Here is a 17850-nt window from a genome sequence, read left to right as displayed (position 1 = left end):
ACATTGCACTCACTGGAGATGTAGAACCTGACAGTTCACTTATTTTTAAATATCAGGATTTCTGACCAGCATTTCGTGAGGGTTTGAGACATTACAATGGCTGTCAGTCTGTATGCGAGTGATACTGAATTTACAGCCATAAGACTTTAATTTCAGATTTTCAGTGTTTCGCTCTTTGAAGAATTTATTACGGATTATCTTTTTGTGATGATCTAGCTTCTGATGTAATCTGTTATGGCCAGGCACGCCCAAAGTACAAATGTTTCAAAGTAAACTTCCCACTATATTTAAAGAAAAAAAACTTTGCACCTCTCACTCGCTCTGGGTCTACGTGACCCCAGATATTCAGGGGGTACACCAACATTAACATGTTTTGCATTCTTGAATTAGTAAAGGCCTAGCATGGGTCCATTAGCTGATTCAATTTTGGATAGATTATTGAAGTAAGAACGCAAGCCTCTTTGGAACATTTCATCAATTAGATCAGGAAAGACCAGTTTTAGATTAAATGCACACCTGGCGGTTGTACGACCGGCTTCCTTACCCTTACATTTAACTAACTTTGACAGTGGAATTAAATAACCGTAGATTTCTTTGTAACAACATATATTTTTGCTCACAGTCTACAAATTACACTTGTTAGTTGTGGAGCTTGACAGTACTACTCTGTCGATTCCAGAGATTTCTTCTTCTGTTTTCTTCTTGTCCCCCCCTTCATTCCTGCAATAGCTAACAAGAACATTTATGTTTTTACCACCCCATGTGTAACTGTTGATATTGTTGAAAGTTTCTGTGATGACCTCTCACTTTTATACAAAAAGCAAAAACTGACTTAAAAATAGTGGGTACTTTAGCATTCTTTCAACCCCATTTTAGCCTTACACAAAACCACATCACTAAACCTTATGGTGAGATGTTTCTTTTGCTTAACCAGGAAATTCAAGGACAGGAATGAATAATGCAAGACACATAGATCGAAGCTGTGAGCACAAAATATTATCTTTATTCAGCACAAATTATGCCTCTCCACCCTCCGCCCCCCCCAAAAAGAGGGCTGTATACTTTATAATTACACCTGGCTACGTTTACAGAAAAAAGTACCTTTTGGGTTGGTTTTATCCCATCAATGACCCAACAAATGCACATTGAAAATAAATAAGCTACTAATACATTCAAGAGGACAGCATTTGAGCACTGTTTGGAGAGGTGAAAGTCCAGGTTCCAGTTTGTATTGTTGCCATGTCCTGCTTGCAGGACATACACATTGTTGGCACACAATGGGCTGCACCAACCCAAAAGGTGTCCTAGGCAACTGTCTAGGGTGTCTTCCTTCAGGAAACACCAGTAAATGTTATTTATTTTATTAAGTTCTGCTTGAACAGGCAACATTAAGTAACAATACATTTTATATCATTGAATTTTGTAGGTGAAATGCTCTACAAACCAAGGGTTTCAGCACTTATTGACTATAATCTGACTAGAACCATACTTTAAGAATAACATCTTAGGGTACTTCCTAAATTTGAGCTTGTTGGGCCTTCGGTGGAAAGGCAAGGAAATCCACGTCTTGGAGAATAGAGCTCTGCGACTCCCTTGTCTCTGGTGAGAAGAACGTCAGATGTGCAACAGAAAACTACCATCTGAGCAAAAACTTTGGCCGGACTATAAAGCTACAAGTTACCCTTTCATAAAAGATAGGGGACCCCAAAGATGTTCTTTTCTGGGTGATTCACTTGAATTAAAGACACCTGTCTGGGCGAATGGGAAACTAGTGCAAAGGTTTTACTTTGAGGGAAACATGGTTGTGTTTCCTACTCTGGCGACCACTCTTTGAGCGACATTCTAGAGCAGTAAAAGGCATGAGATAATCTGGCAGCCCCAAAGACAGTCACTACCGAGTAATATACATTTAACAAAGACACTAATGGCTGTCATAGGGCCAACCTGTGTGAGAGAAGGAGACATTTTGAAAGGGTCAGTAGTAGAAATGTAGAGCTTAGAACTTCCTGTGTCTAAGCAGCGGATGACTGGACCGAGTCAAATTTGAAGCTTACATTTTTCTTTTACTCTGTTTATGTGAATTTCTTCTCTCAGTGTTAGAACCAAGAGATGAGGAATCTGTGTCAGGAATTTATGAATTACATTTTCTGGGAGAATAACCTGGAGTGCCATGAGGTCTGGAGCCATGCCAGAGATTGAGGATGCCCATGCTAAGTAAATTTATCGATAACTGTAACCATTCGATAGCCTGGGGTTATACTGAAAATATGGCACACTTGGAGGCTGTACAGGTCAACTTTGGACACATCCCTGATTTTAGATCATTACTGAGATATATGTATATTTAGGGAGAAGACGAGGTTCTTCAACATTGAATACTGTGCCGTTTACTGGGTCTTTCATTGGGTTCCACCACGCCTTCCGTCATGTGTGTGTAAATTCACCAGTAAGTATCGCAGAGCACAGAAAGTGTGTTTGACCTGTGTAAAGTCATTGCACTGCGTAAAGTCAAAGACCTGTGTAACGTCATTGTAAAAGTCTCATTGTGCAAGATATTCACACTGTAGTTTTCCTAATAAGATTGTCTTTCACAGCCTTGTTGCTTCTAAGGATACACTGAGCACTGGAGTATCTTTGAAATGGTAGGGTTTTGGTGAGTGGCAATAAGTAGTGTGGGTGTATCCTCATCATATACCACTTAGAACACCCACATGCACTTCCTTTCGTGGAAGGTGAGCTCTGACACATGGAAGTTCTGCAGGTGCCACTGAGATCGTCCTCTTCAGATGTGTTGCCAACACTGGAGAGGGTCCCATCACCACCACACCTCACGCGACCGGCTGATGTTTCCTGTCGTACATTAAGGCTTTTGGGTTGCAATGAGTGACAGATAGGAGAATGTGGAACAAGGGGTCTCTCAGCAGACTTGTTCCTCTGTTTCTTTTTTTCTTCAGTCAAACATTGAAACTCCTCTGCTCTACACAGGACTCAAAATTCTGATTAAAAGATTGTGGGCGACTTACTTCACATGACGGTAGCTGAGCTGAGGAATGAACTTTCCGAAAAACTCCAAGAATATCTCCAATTTGTCGTCTTTTAAAGTGAGACTCTGACAGCATTTGATGCAGTAACTTGCAACGCATCTCAGGCATCAATGACTAGCCTTTTTTATTTAAATTATAACTAGCTTTACGATCTTTCACTGATTTGTTTGCAGTTTCGTTACTATAACTGTTGTGTATTTTTTAACGTTTGGTTTTGTCGTTGCATTGTTTCTGCACCTCAAAGCTGTGCTCTCGGGCATTGCTTTGCATTACAAGTGAGATAAACTATTGCAAATTAAAAAGCTGGTGCATCTTAAATTCAATCAACAAATCTTGGAATGAGTCTTTGGGGCTGTTATAGAGTTTAATGGATGGTACTCTGCCCGTCAAGATTGTGGAGGACTTTACCTCCACCATCCTGACGGAATATCGTCCTTCAGGTTTAAAGGTGACCGCCGGCCCAGCTGTGATGTCTGTACCTTTAAGGGAACAAGGTAAAAATGTTTGGTGAACAGCAGTCTTCTGTTTTGTCGGCCATGCACCAAACTTTTAACTTTTTTGTTTTTCAAAAAGAAACTCCCAAAGTGGGAATAGGGAGTTTTCTCCCAGGGTGTGGGGTCATTATTCTCTTTTTGTGTTTCTCACAGGTTTTGTCTGGCATTAATGGACAGAAAGAACAAGACATTACACCATCCAACCCTTAAAAAGGTAGGCAGTGTAAAGCCCTTCTCCAGTCGCCCCTTACTCTGTTCAGGTATTGCAAAACACAGCAGCTCGAGTCCTCACTCGTACTCCTAAACATATCTCAGTCAGGAAAACCATCAAGCAGTTGCACTGGCTGCCAGTGAAGGAGAGGATCCAATTCAAGGCTTTGTGATTTCCGTTCAAAGCCTTGCATAAACAAGGACCACAATATCTAGGCCAGAAATTCAGATGGTACTCGCCTAATAGACCGCTTACATCGTCCAATTCTAGAACCATGCTAGTACCAAAATTCAAAGGTGGCAGAATTTTTATCTAGGAACTACAACAATCTGGAATAAACTTCTACTACTCATCTGATCTGCCACCTCCCTTCTCAATTTCAGACATGAGTTGAAAACCTGATTATTCAGCATATCAGACTTTTGGTGAGATCCCTGCCTCTTGTCTGATCATTGGTTAGAGCCAGGACACCGTTTGGTAACAGAGCGCTTTATAAATTTCCCACATCGACATTGACCTGTCAGAGGAAGTATTCCTGTCAACTGAGCTAACGGGGGCTTCATTGAGAGAAATCTTATAGTCCGCCCCTCTTTAAATAAGGCGGCAGACGAAGAGTTTGATGGGCAAGGTACTCAGTTGACTTCATGAAAGAATACCCTGTCTGCCAAACCCTAAAGCAGGCCCCTAGTTTCTAAACATGGAAGTGCATTGTCATACACTGAACCCAGTAAATGCAACCCTAAATACCACAAAACATGTTCAATAATGTTGCTCTCGGGCTCCACTACAACCTTTTACGTAATAATTTTGAGCGGGGTCGGGAAGGGAGGGTATAGGTTAAAAGGAGTTACTAAAATATTGTACGAGAGTAAGACTTGGCATGAAAATGTTTGAAGCTTGAAAACCATTGTTTTAGAGGGACTGTAGTGAGCAGCAGCTGCCCACTGCCCTGCAGTGATTGGATGGCCCTGAAACATGAAAAGGAACAGCTACTGACATTGTCTCTTCTGTCTGAAAACTTGAGCTGTGAATGCAGAGGGGTTGTCTCAGCCCACAGTTGCTGTTACAATCAAAGATGAGGTGTTAGTGAATTGTTCATGTACTGAGGCTACATATGTCTAACGGTATCCCAAGCTGTGACAGCCTCTTGGAGCTATTTGACCAACTTGTTGATCAGCATTGAACTGAGATTAGCAAACTGCCCGGGCACGCAAAAAAAGGGGCCCACATTTGCATATTGCCTTTCCTCGAAACACTGATTTGGCGAAGTTTTATAAACAGCTGAAAACAAGTGAGGCCTCTTCTGCTCAGGTCCCCTGCCCCCGCCCACCGAGATAAAGGGGAGTGACACCGCTGCCCGTTGATAAAAAGGGAGGTAATGGACGCCCATCTGCCTCCAGAAAGGCCACTCAGACCCACAGGGCGGCTGGCAACATATGAGCCACAGCCCAAATCGTCCCCCCAGGCTGTCAAAAAAGCAGCCCACAGCTGGAACTTAGATACCGGCCCCATGGGCATTACCCGAGTGCCCGCCTTACCAATCCGACCCTTTCGTTCATCCATTAGCTGCCCTGAAACTGCAGTATGCTTGTTCATCCACCCTCTGAAACACCCACTCAACGCGACGATGCAGGGGTTGTTTGGCTTTCAGGGCGCTCTCCCCTTAAAAAATCTTTCATGTGCAATATTTATTTCACAAAAGTGACCCGTTAGGAAAGCGACTTCATTTAATTGGCTATTAAAAAGAATCATCATATTATACGTGGCACAAACAGAGCAAAGAGGTTTTAAATACTGGCGAGGACGCTAACATTCCACTAGAGGGCAGCATTGTTTCAGATAAGGAGTCGTCCACAAACAATGGCGGTCTACCTAGTTTTAACAATCCTCTCAAAACTCAGTCAATCAACGTCAAGGGCTGACCACTGCATGAATGTTTTAAAACATGTATCTACGTTGGCAGACGAAGGAGCTGCCTTAACTTCTGAAAATAACTGTCCATTTCGGTATAGTTCTTATCTTCTTGGTGAAACAGCGGGCATGACCGCATCCATTCAATCTGTTTGTAAAAGAACTGAATTGACGTGGTCCCTGCATAAAGTTGGTGGACCCAAAGGGGTTGATGCATTTTAACATTCTTGCCCTCCGCCCAGGTATCTGTAATGTTGAAACTTACACTGCAGATGTATCAAACAGACCCAGGTGCTGGTCAGCATGTTTCGCTCTCTTTACAATTGATAGAGCCTTCTGCAGCACACACCACGTTGCTCACCTTTGATGTTACCTTGGCATGAGCCTGCATCCACACACATGGATGGTTTGTGGGCCAATCGCTTTGCGACAAATGCTATTGTATGACTGCTGTGTCGCTGCAAAATATACTGACCTACAGGACCAGCACCTTTTGCAGCTTCTAGGACCTCTCCTGAGGATAGGGCCAATCCTTCCACCCCTTCCGAGAATTGAATATTTCCTTCATGTCTCTGGCAGTATATTAACTGAGCTATGCATGATTTGTCAGGTGTTCTGTCCTGCACCCTGCACTTCAGGCTGATTGTGCAGCTCTGGGTTTGCCCCAGCTGCCATTGCAGCAGTACCTGGAACTTAAACATCTTGCCTCTATAAAAACAGACTATAAAAAGAGCCTGGCAGTTTAGTTTTCATCCCTAAAACTTTAATCAGCCAACTATATTACCTGTTCATTTGGCTGTCTATAGCTTGCAACACAAGTCTGTGCCTGGATGGCAAGATTGTCTTTTTTTAAATCATATTTCACACTGTGTTTTCCACATGTTCCTAGTTTTAAAGTATCTGCCAGCAGTCTTGGTCCATGAGCGGGTGGCATGTTGGTTTGTTGGCGCTGAGGCTTGAAGGCCTCCCTCAAGCCCATGTCTTAGCTGCAGCTCGGCCGCCTCTGCTTCTCTGATTGGTCCTCCTCCTGTACCTCGTCATTTCCTTCTTCTTCTTCCACCTCGTCTTGATTGCCCTGAAGGTCGACCCGCTGCTCGTCCATGCGCTTGGCTTGAACTCGCTGGATGAGGCTGAAGAAGTCTTCGTCGGGCATGGTGGGCCCGCGTGGGACAGCATCTGGGGGCGCGCACCGCTGGTCGTCGATTCGCGCAGACTGTAAAAGACAAAGACAGAAGTCAATGTTGTTTTGGAATAATAGACTGTATATGTATTCTAATTGTGGTAGGGGCACTGCATGGGAGAACTTGCAAAATTCAATATGCAAAACAGAAAGTAAAGTAAAATGAGTTATAATACATAATCTAGGACACACAATTGGCGAGAGAAGGAGAGAAGAGACCATAACGTCCGAATACTGGGGGTTGTAGAAAGCTGTGGGTTAAGGTCTATTCCTACCGGGAAAGATGGCATTAAAAGTTTGCCAAGTTTGAGAAAAAAAAATAATGTTGCAAGTGCCCTTGCAGCGGGGCCTTGAATTGCAAGAGTTCCTGAGGGTTTGGTGGGAGAACCCACAGCATGTGGGCACTGGAAGAAAACATTGGCACAGTCAGTTGGTGCAGTGGCAAGGCACGTTGGCGTTGCCAATGCTTGTTGAGATGATTTCCTGAACACTCACTCCTCAGTGCTTATACGCCGCTCACAGCAGTTTGTAATTATGGTGGTCACCTCCAAATGTCCTTTCCTACTATCTCCTTGACTCCAAGGAGCTATATGCCACTGTGGATGGGGTTGTTGCGGACAGACCCCAATCCACGAGGAAGTCTTGTCCGCACGACATGTTCACACACAGGATGGGTTCATTGTGCGCTTTCATTCCAGGAGTTAGACTTGTGGACTGTCCACCCACAAGGTGTGATGTTGTGGACAAAGAGCGACAGGACATTGTACACAGCGGCGTAGCTGGGAGGGGTGGGGGGTGAGGGCACTCTTTTTGGGGGCGGCGGAGGTGAGCAAGTCATGTCTGTTGACTACCACTGCCCTCTGCGAACAAGTCGTCCATCGGCTGCCAGACACCCAATCCCCCCACCGTCGGAAAAAATAGCCTGTCACACCCCCACCCCCCACGCTTAACTGCCCCGGGCGGCAAACTTAGGGTCCGCCCCAGGTGGCAGTAGGTCAAGCTACGCCACTGATTGTAAAGCCCACTTATTATTATTATTTATTATTACGTAGCTTATAGCTCGCGTGGCTACCCCCAACGGGAGTGTCCCGGATGGAGAAGTGGTGTCAGTCACCCAGGAAGAACCACTGATGCAAGTGGTCCATTGCATCCTGCACTTGCTTCTGTCAGTCACCTAGGAAAACCCACTGATACAAGTGGTCTATTGCATCCTGCCCTTGCTTCTGTCAGTCATCCAGGAAGACCCACTGATGCAAGTGGTCCATTGCATCCTGCACTTGCTTCTGTCAGTTACCCAGGAAAACCCACTGATGCTAGTGGTCCATTGCATCCTGCCCTTGCTTCTGTCAGTCATCCAGGAAGACCCACGGATGCAAGTGGTCCATTGCATCCTGCACTTGCTTCTGTCAGTTACCCAGGGAGAGCCTCTGATGCAAGTGGTCCATTGCATCCTACCCTTGCTTCTGTCAGTCACCCAGGGAGACCCACTGATGCTAGTGGTCCATTGCATCCTGCACTTGCTTCTGTCAGTTACCCAGGGAGAGCCACTGATGCAAGTGGTCCATTGCATCCTGCCCTTGCTTCTGTCAGTCACCCAGAGAGACCCACTGATGCTAGTGGTCCATTGCATCCTGCACTTGCTTCTGTCAGTCACCCAGAGAGACCCACTGATGCTAGTGGTCCATTGCATCCTGCCCTTGCTTCTGTCAGTCACCCAGAGAGACCCACTGATGCAAGTGGTCCATTGCATCCTGCCCTTGCTTCTGTCAGTTACCAAGGGAGACACACTGATGCTGGTGGTCCATTGCATCCTGCACTTGCTTCTGTCAGTTACCCAGGGAGAGCCACTGATGCAAGTGGTCCATTGCATCCTTCCCTTGCTTCTATCAGTCACCCAGGAAGACACACTGATGCTGGTGGTCCATTGCATCCTGCACTTGCTTCTGTCAGTTACCCAGGGAGAGCCACTGATGCAAGTGGTCCATTGCATCCTTCCCTTGCTTCTATCAGTCACCCAGGGAGACACACTGATGCTGGTGGTCCATTGTATCCTGCACTTGCTTCTGTCAGTCACCCAGGAAGACCCACTGATGCTAGTGGTCCATTGCATCCTGCACTTGCTTCTGCCAGTCACCCAGGAAGACCCACTGATGCTAGTGGTCCATTGCATCCTGCACTTGCTTCTGTCAGTTACCCAGAGAGACACACTGATGCTAGTGGTCCATTGCATCCTGCACTTGCTTCTGTCAGTCACCCAGGAAAACCCACTGATGCTAGTGGTCCATTGCATCCTGCACTTGCTTCTGTCAGTCACCCAGGAAGACCCACTGATGCTAGTGGTCCATTGCATCCTGTCCTTGCTTCTGTCAGTCACCCAGGTAGACCCACTGATGCTGGTGGTCCATTGTATCCTGCCCTTGCTTCTGTCAGTCACCCAGGAAGACACACTGATGCTGGTGGTCCATTGTATCCTGCCCTTGCTTCTGTCAGTCACCCAGGAAGACCCACTGATGCTAGTGGTCCATTGCATCCTGCACTTGCTTCTGTCAGTCACCCAGGAAGACCCACTGATGCTGGTGGTCCATTGCATCCTGCACTTGCTTCTGTCAGTCACCCAGGAAGACCCACTGATGCTAGTGGTCCATTGCATCCTGCACTTGCTTCTGTCAGTTACCCAGAGAGACACACTGATGCTAGTGGTCCATTGCATCCTGCACTTGCTTCTGTCAGTCACCCAGGAAGACCCACTGATGCTGGTGGTCCATTGCATCCTGCACTTGCTTCTGTCAGTCACCCAGGAAGACCCACTGATGCTAGTGGTCCATTGCATCCTGCACTTGCTTCTGTCAGTTACCCAGAGAGACACACTGATGCAAGTGGTCCATTGCATCCTGCCCTTGCTTCTGTCAGTCACCCAGGTAGACCCACTGATGCTGGTGGTCCATTGTATCCTGCCCTTGCTTCTGTCAGTCACCCAGGAAGACCCACTGATGCTAGTGGTCCATTGCATCCTGCACTTGCTTCTGTCAGTCACCCAGGGAGACACACTGATGCAAGTGGTCCATTGCATCCTGCCCTTGCTTCAGTCAGTCACCCAGGGAGACCCACTGATGCTGGTGGTCCATTGCATCCTGCCCTTGCTTCAGTCAGTCACCCAGGGAGACACACTGATGCTAGTGGTCCATTGCATCCTGCACTTGCTTCTGTCAGTCACCCAGGAAGACCCACTGATGCTAGTGGTCCATTGCATCCTGCACTTGCTTCTGTCAGTCACCCAGGGAGACACACTGATGCAAGTGGTCCATTGCATCCTGCCCTTGCTTCTGTCAGTTACCCAGAGAGACACACTGATGCAAGTGGTCCATTGCATCCTGCCCTTGCTTCTGCCAGTCACCCAGGAAGACCCACTGATGCAACTGGTCCATTGCATCCTGCCCTTGCTTCAGTCAGTCACCCAGGGAGACCCACTGATGCAAGTGGTCTATTGCATCCTGCCCTTGCTTCAGCCAGTCACCCAGGGAGACCCACTGATGCTGGTGGTCCATTGCATCCTGCCCTTGCTTCTGTTATTGTTGTTGTTAAATGGATTTATAAAGTGCATAGCTGCCCCAGGGCTTCCCAGCGCTAAAGGAGTGAGCTGCTGAAAGAAAGTGCGTAAGTATGTTTAAAAATACTGCTGAAATAACCATGTCTTCAACTTTTTCCTGAAAATAGATTCAGCTTCCAAAAATATTAATTCACGTGGAAATGTGTTCTAGAGCTTAGGCACCAGATGTGAGAAAGAACTGCCTCCCCATCTTGCTCTTTTGATTCTTGTAGTTCTGAGAAGATATTCTTGGTATGATCTTAAACATCTATTATGTCTCTGATTTTCAAGGGACCTCTTATTTATTGCTTTATGGGTCAAGTGAAGTGCCTTAAATTTAATCCTGTGGGTGAGTGTCTGAAAAGTTTCAGTGCTCCGTCCATCATCTCCTTGTGTTTGCTTTGTTCGCCCTAACGTGGGTCCCTTGCTCACTTTGACACTGGATTCAAGCTAGCCTGGCTGATGAGCAGTGTTAGTCCAAAACCGGTCCCAGGATGCTTGTCTCCGGTCCAGGGAAGACATGGATTGTCAGTCGGTCTGCACTGTTCTCATGAGGCACAGGGTCAAGACTGATTTGCATATAGCTGGGTCTGAACACCGGTGGTGTAGTGAGCTAAAGAACGATGATGGATTCAGCCCAGATCTGTGGCTGGGGGTGAGTGTCTGAAAAGTTTCAGCGCTCCGTCCATCTTCTCCTTGTGTTTGCTTTGTTCGCCCTAAATTGGCAGGGTATGCCCAGACATGGGTCCCTTGCTCACTTTTCTACTGTATTCAAGCTAGCCTGGCTGATGAGGGCTGTTAGCTCAAAACTGGTCCCAGGATGCTTGTTTCCAGTCCAGGGAAGACCTGGCTTGGCAGTTCAGTCTGCACTGTTCCCATGAGGTACAGGGTCAAGACTAATTTGCATATAGCTGTGTCTGAACTGAGATGGCGAAGTGAGCTAAAGAATGATGTTGGGTTCAACCCAGATATTTGACTGGGTGTCAGTGTTTGAAATGTTTCAGTGCTCTGTGGCCTCAATCGGTAACCAGTGGAGCAATAACAACTGCTTCCCAACTGGTTCGTGGATTGGCACCTTACACAGGAGCCTAGCTTCAGCATTCTGCATGACTTGGAGTCATGTAATAACATGTTTTGGGGCACCTAAGTAAAGAGAGTTACCATAATCAAGACGCGAGGTCACCAGCGCGTGAATGACTGTTTTTCTTAGGTTTTTTGGAATTAGCTCCAGTACCTTTCAGAGCATTCTGAGTAAACCAAAGCATGAGCTGGATAGCTTTTTAACTTGTGCTTCCATTTTAAGTTCCTTGTCCAAACAAATTACGAGTCTCTTGAGGGAGTGATTTGGAACTGGCGGTTTTCCCATACAGCTTGGCCAGCTGGGCAAAGGCCTGGGGACCGATTTGCTTCCCACAATCATCAGTTCTGTCTTGTCTCCATTCAACTTTAGGCAACTGCTCATCATCCCCTCTGTCACCTTTTCCAAACAAGGCGTTAGTTGCTTAAGGTCCAAGTTTGATCCAGTATCAAAGGAAACTACCAGCTGCGTATCATCTGCGTATGGGACCATGGATATCCCAAACTCCCGGACAATATCAGCCAGCGGCCGCATATAAATATTGAATAATGTGGGGCTGAGCGAGGAGCCCTGAGGCACCCCACATATCAAAGGCATTTTGTCCGAGAAGTAGCTGGCTTCCATGACTTGGAAGGATCGGTCCTCAAGAAAGGGTAGCAGCCACTCCAAGGCTTTGTCCTAGATCCCCATCTCCCTGAGTCTCTTTAGCATAATGCTATGATCCACGCTATCAAATGCCGCGCTCAGATCTGAGAGTAGTGTTGCAGCTGCGCTGCCTTGATCAAGAGTGTTTACCTTGGTATGGCTGCCTTTTTTCAATGAGCCTCTTGCGATAAATTGTCGGGTATTCAAGACATTTATTGCATCGCTCCCTGGGCCTTATCTGACACATTTTGTGCATGATTATAAGTAGGCATGATTTTGTGCATGATTATAAGTTGATGGTGAATGGCCCTTGCTACAAGGCTTCTGCGGATGGGTTGTGGGTTCTGACCTCGATGGGCTTCATATTTACCAAATTACCCTTTAGAATCATGAAGTTCTGTGTGGTTTGTTTCATGCATGAGTGTGTTGGTTTGATTGCTTGGTGCATCCTTGCAAGTTAAGCCTTTGTTGAGGTAGGAAGGCGAGATTGAATGCACCGATTCCGCTTCATTACTCAGCGCCTAGCCTTCCTCATTGTTGTTCCTTAACCCTGCCTTCCCTCTGCTTTGCATCATGGTCCTCTTGTTTGGGACGAACAGGATGCATTGGGCGTCTAAAAGGAAGTGTCCTGGCAGGCAAGGGGCAGGGATTATAAATGCTTTTCATGTATGGGGCTAGGGTAGTGCTTGTCTCGGGTGTGTAAACTCCCCACCCAAAGTTAAGCCTGTAACAAGATAAGCTGGACTCGGAGTAATGAAGATTACTGGTAAGTAACAGGAGATCTCCATGCACTTGGGGGGCTCATCCCAAGGTGACCAGTGATCGCAAATACACCCAAACTACCATTTTTGGCCAACACAGGATTATAAATGCCCTGGTATTTTCAGAACCATTTCTGCAGTCATAAGTGATATCGGAAACTCTAAACTTCCCCATTTACTAACTTTGTGAATAAAGGTTTGATATTACCTGCATTGTGTACCTTTTCTTCATTCAAGTTAGCATTGTGCATGGAAAAAGTATGGTATAGTGGGGCAGTAATTACAAGATTTTACAGGAATCATGTCTGACATAATCCAGGACTTCATGTATTTGGTGCCCACATCTCACTGAATGCCAGTGGATAGGATATTAGTTTAGATGACACCGCCCCTTTGACATGACCCTGCCTTTCAAGGTTAATTTACCCCACCCAGTGTTCTTACCACTACGATGTTTAAAGTTATAGTTCACATACCCTGCGTATTCACATGGCTTCAATCAGAAATCAGCAACCCCATGCACGCTTTACATACCCCTCGGTTGTACCACAGTGCAGATGGCCCATCACTTCCACAGACCAGCTATCTACCCCTTTCTTTCACTTGCCAGCTCTGTTTTACATTTTAGATGCCACCTGTGCGTGTGCCGGCTTTCTCTCTGCGCCCTGCCCACGTTTAATGGGCACATCTCATATTTGTGTGTCCCTCAACCTTCACAAAGGTCTACAGGAAACGAAGCTGTGAAGTTTAACGCTTTTCCCCACATTTCCTTGAAAATCGTGACTTTTACATCAGCGTATGTCGCAACAGATAAACTTACAGGTACAAAAATCTTCATACTCAGGCCATCCTGCAGAGAAAACTTTTGTAAGAGGTAAACGTGCAAATGACAAATCGATATAAGTTTCCCATTTTTAGATGGTTAGAGTAAAAATTATGTTGCAATACAACAAAAACACCTCACAGTGTGCATAAACTTAGTACATGCAAAGACAATCTTAAAGAGAGCCATTTTGTAAAGTTTCTTATGTGCAAAACCAGAACATTTTGCAAAATTTCGCTAGCATAAAAGAAAATTTTTCATAACTCTATAGCCAAGATGGCTGATCTGTGCTGCCTCACCACTATTCAGGTCCCTTAGCTCCATCTCCATTCTCCCCCATTAAATTTCTTTTGAGGTGGGTCTCTCTGCGGAGGCCCTTCTTAGTAAGGTTCAGGCTACCCCGCATACTACAGTCGGTCTTAAACCATAGAACTGCCTTCATACCTGACACTTCATGAGCATGTTGAAGAACTCGTCCCCGGGTTCTTGGGGGTCTCCCTCAACCATTAAGTGACCCAGGTTGTTCTGCGTTATCCGAAGCCCAGGTAGGTTGCCGACACTCGCTCGCTGGTCGTCCAGGCGCCGGCTTTGGGAACTGGCGATCAGGTCAAAGAATTCTTCTGTTTGTGGTGATGCCAGCAAGGTAGAGGGAGCTGAAGATAAGATGAGAAGAAGAGACCTTCTGTGAATCTTCATCAGGAATACATTAAAAAAACTTGAGCATCATAATATAACAGCTCATATGTCCTACTCCAATACGTTTTGATAGAAAAATAATTGACAAAAGCGCTTGTGAACAGGAACAGATTATTATAATTATAATTGCATTTATATAGCACTTATTGGCGAGTAGCACGCTATTCCTGAACCCAAAAAGTAATAGTGGTGAATTAGTACAGGGAAATTTGAAATTAATTTGAGCGGTGGACATGTGAGTCTGTTAGTGGAGTTGAAAAAGATAGTGGAGGGATAGAAGAGGGAGGGGTCTAGAAAGTGTTTAGTTGGATATCCTAGCAGCAGGAGGAGGTTTGGGATGAATAAAAGAGAGATGGAATAGGGAAGAGTCTATAGAAGTGGATTAGGGAGAGAAATGAGGTGTCGGGTGAGTCTAGGAGGCATACATGAGGGAAGGGTTTAGAAAGGCTTGTTTGGGAGATCTGAAGAATTACAACATGAACAACTAAAAGACACTTTTATGGTCACATGATTATGTAAACCAATAAACAAAATACAAAACAAATACCTTATATAAAAAAAAGAAATCATATAGAAATCTGATTGCCACTCTGTAGTTATAGTCCGTAAAATAGGAATTCCTCTGATATTAGCGACCTAGTAACTTTCTACCCATTTGACGACTCACCACAAAACTTTCCAGACCTACACCATTTTTTACATTTTGCGATGATGTACATTTTGACGGGATTTTGTTAAGGGGAATACTTACATGCTCTATAGTCTTAAATCTGCATGAGCCAAAGAGTTACAGAGTTCCCATTATAGCGACACCAATCATTAATGTTCCATTGAAAGTATTTTTTGCTAGTGCTTAATTAGTAAAAAAATAAAACTGCCAGGGCTCTATCAGAAGGCCACTTCCGCTTGCACCACCCTTTACTGCTGCCATAACTACTAACCATCACACTCCTACATGTATGATAATTCTAACTATTCGAGGCCCCAAAAGCTATAAGAATGACTTGGACGCAGGTATTAGTAATTTTCAATGTATATTGAATTAATAAACAACTGTTGCTGTGTTTGTCAATAAATTAGACAAACAAATTTACCGTGGCAGACTGTCATAAGTGCCGGTGTTGAGCACCAGAAACCACAGCCTCAAATTAAGCACTGATTTTTGCTGACTTACAATATATCTCTAACTCTTGTTCGGACACCACTAACCTGAATCCAGTGGTCATCCAGTGCACATGCTAATCTAGCACTGTAGAATATGCAAAGAACACTACACCCCGAGCTTTACGAGTAACCTATGGCAAAACACTCATTGTTGTCTTATTCAAGTTTCCACCCTAAATCCCTGAGGAATAATTTGCAGTTTGGCCAATATTTACGGCTTAGACGAAACTGTACAGATTTGGACAAATTCAAAAGACATGCAGCAAATTTAGAATGTCAATTGCTGGACCGTCAATATCCGCGGACCCTGATCAAGAAGTCTACAAAGAGAGTCAGGAATAACAACCGTGAAGCTCTACTTGAAGCTCACCCTCAGAAAGAATAGACTGACACATTGATATGTTTCAGCACCTTTAGCAGCACGTCAGGTTTGGTCCAGAAATCCATTACCAAGAACTGGAAAATTCTGAACGAAGGATCACGCTCGCTGCCCGAACCGATGTTTGCAGGGCACAAGTCTTAAAAAAAATAAGTGGGGGGACGCCCAAGTTAGGTGGTGTCATAGGAAGTGATGTCACAAAAGTAGTACCCTGTTATTACAGGGAGTTCCGCTGCACTTGGCACCTGATATAAACTGGTGGCTAGCAACTTCGCATCGCAATATGGTGGCAGACATCAAGTCAAGTGTAAAATGTAAATGGAACACTTGGTTGTTATTGCCAGACTCTGAAAGTAAAAGCGTTGCGTACTTCTTGAATACTTCATGGCACTTTTGGGCAGGGGGGACAGCGTCCACCCGGTAAAATAAGTGGGGGGGCGCCGTCCTCCCGCGTGGTACCCAGACTCGAGCACTGGATGTTTGCGTTTAAACGAAGTGCTAATTTGAGAGATAAGCTGGTACACACAAGATCTCGGATACAGCTTACCAAACAACTAAACACTCTCTGGGATCTCCCGCCTGTAAAAGGACATTTTCAATGTGCCACATGTAGTGTGTGTGCCCAAACTTCACATACAACGCACATTGGTATAGGCACAGATCGACCATGGGAGCAAAAACAGCACACTAATTGCAATTCAGAATGCTTGATCTACCTGATTACTTGCCCCTGTGGTTTGAGGTACGTGGGTATGACAACTAGAAAAGTTAAAACCCATATATTGGAACACAAAAGCACAATTTGCTGCAAAAAAAACTGATTACTAAATTTACCACACATTTTCAAGAAATGGGGCACAATGCCAACAAACTCAAATGGACAGTTCTAGATAAACCAACCATTTCCAACATGTCACAATATCTGTTCAGAAAGGAGCAGTGCTGAGTATTTGGATTACGCATTGATAGATCAGGTCTCAACTATGAGATTCCCTGGTTTAGTCTATCTCGACCCTGATTAAATAACATCATCTGTTTTGAGCGAGGATCCAATATGAGAACAACACTAGACAGGACCGCCTGACATTCCAGGGTACTCATGACAACAAAATGTGGGTTTTAGTTTTACATTGTGACACCGAGTCCCACATCACGACTTAGGAGCATTACTGATGGACCGCTCTGTTCCATGAGCTGCATTACAGCATGCATATAAGAATCTGGCGCAGTTCTCACTTTCTTTGTTGAAACAATAAAACTTTTCTAGTTGAAATAAAATATTTTTTCATGTTAAAAAATATTTTATCTATATCCATATATTAAAAATCTCTTATGCCCACTCATTGAGCACTCATAGGATTTACGTTCTACAATAGTCATGAATTTACGCTGACATTTGCCTTCGGTTTTTAACTATCTTACCACATTTCAGTTGAGACTAGTTTTTAGGTGAATATATGATTTTTGACAGAGACAAACCCCATAGCTAAAATTACACCTCCCATAATTCCTTTGTTTGGCACAACCCCGATTAAGCAGGCACCCTTTGCCGCGGCTGACAGTCTGTCTTCTCTGACGTTTCTCAGCTTACGTCAGTAGCGGGTGGACTGCACCTACGCGCATTGAGGAAGAAAAAGCTTGGATGCTTTCATTAGCAGTCACCCTTCCGAGGCGCGAATCCACGCCAGGGGCATCTGTCTTTACAGTTATTTTCTTTGCTGTATATATTTGTGTTTGGGGGCTCCAGCGCTCCGTTTATCATCTTCTAGTGTTTGCTTTGTTCACCCTAAATTGGCTTGGTATTCCCAGATGTGGGTCCCTTGCTCACTTTACCACTGGATTCAAGCTAGCCTGGCTGATGAGGGGTTTTAGCACAAA

General features: G+C 45.0%; 1 protein-coding gene across 3 annotated transcripts in view; it reads right to left on the bottom strand.

Annotated features, from left to right (window-relative positions):
- Positions 1–983: 983 nt before the first annotated feature.
- LOC144754272 (G-protein-signaling modulator 1-like) overlaps positions 984–17850 on the bottom strand; it is an 886476-nt gene continuing 869609 nt past the window's right edge. For all 3 annotated transcript variants that reach the window (XM_078641903.1, XM_078641902.1, XM_078641904.1), the window contains exons 13-14: positions 14178–14386; positions 984–6873 (exon numbers count right to left, since the gene is read on the bottom strand). In XM_078641903.1, coding sequence (XP_078498029.1) covers positions 6643–6873; positions 14178–14386 — 440 coding nt within the window. In that variant the 3' untranslated portion in view covers positions 984–6642. The remainder of the gene's footprint in view (positions 6874–14177; positions 14387–17850) is intronic.

Source organism: Lissotriton helveticus, chromosome 5_1 (genome assembly GCF_964261635.1).
Source record: "Lissotriton helveticus chromosome 5_1, aLisHel1.1, whole genome shotgun sequence".
Lineage (NCBI taxonomy): Eukaryota > Metazoa > Chordata > Amphibia > Caudata > Salamandridae > Lissotriton > Lissotriton helveticus.
The sequence above is the reverse complement of the archived record's forward strand: the minus strand, read 5'-3'. Positions and strand labels throughout refer to the sequence as shown.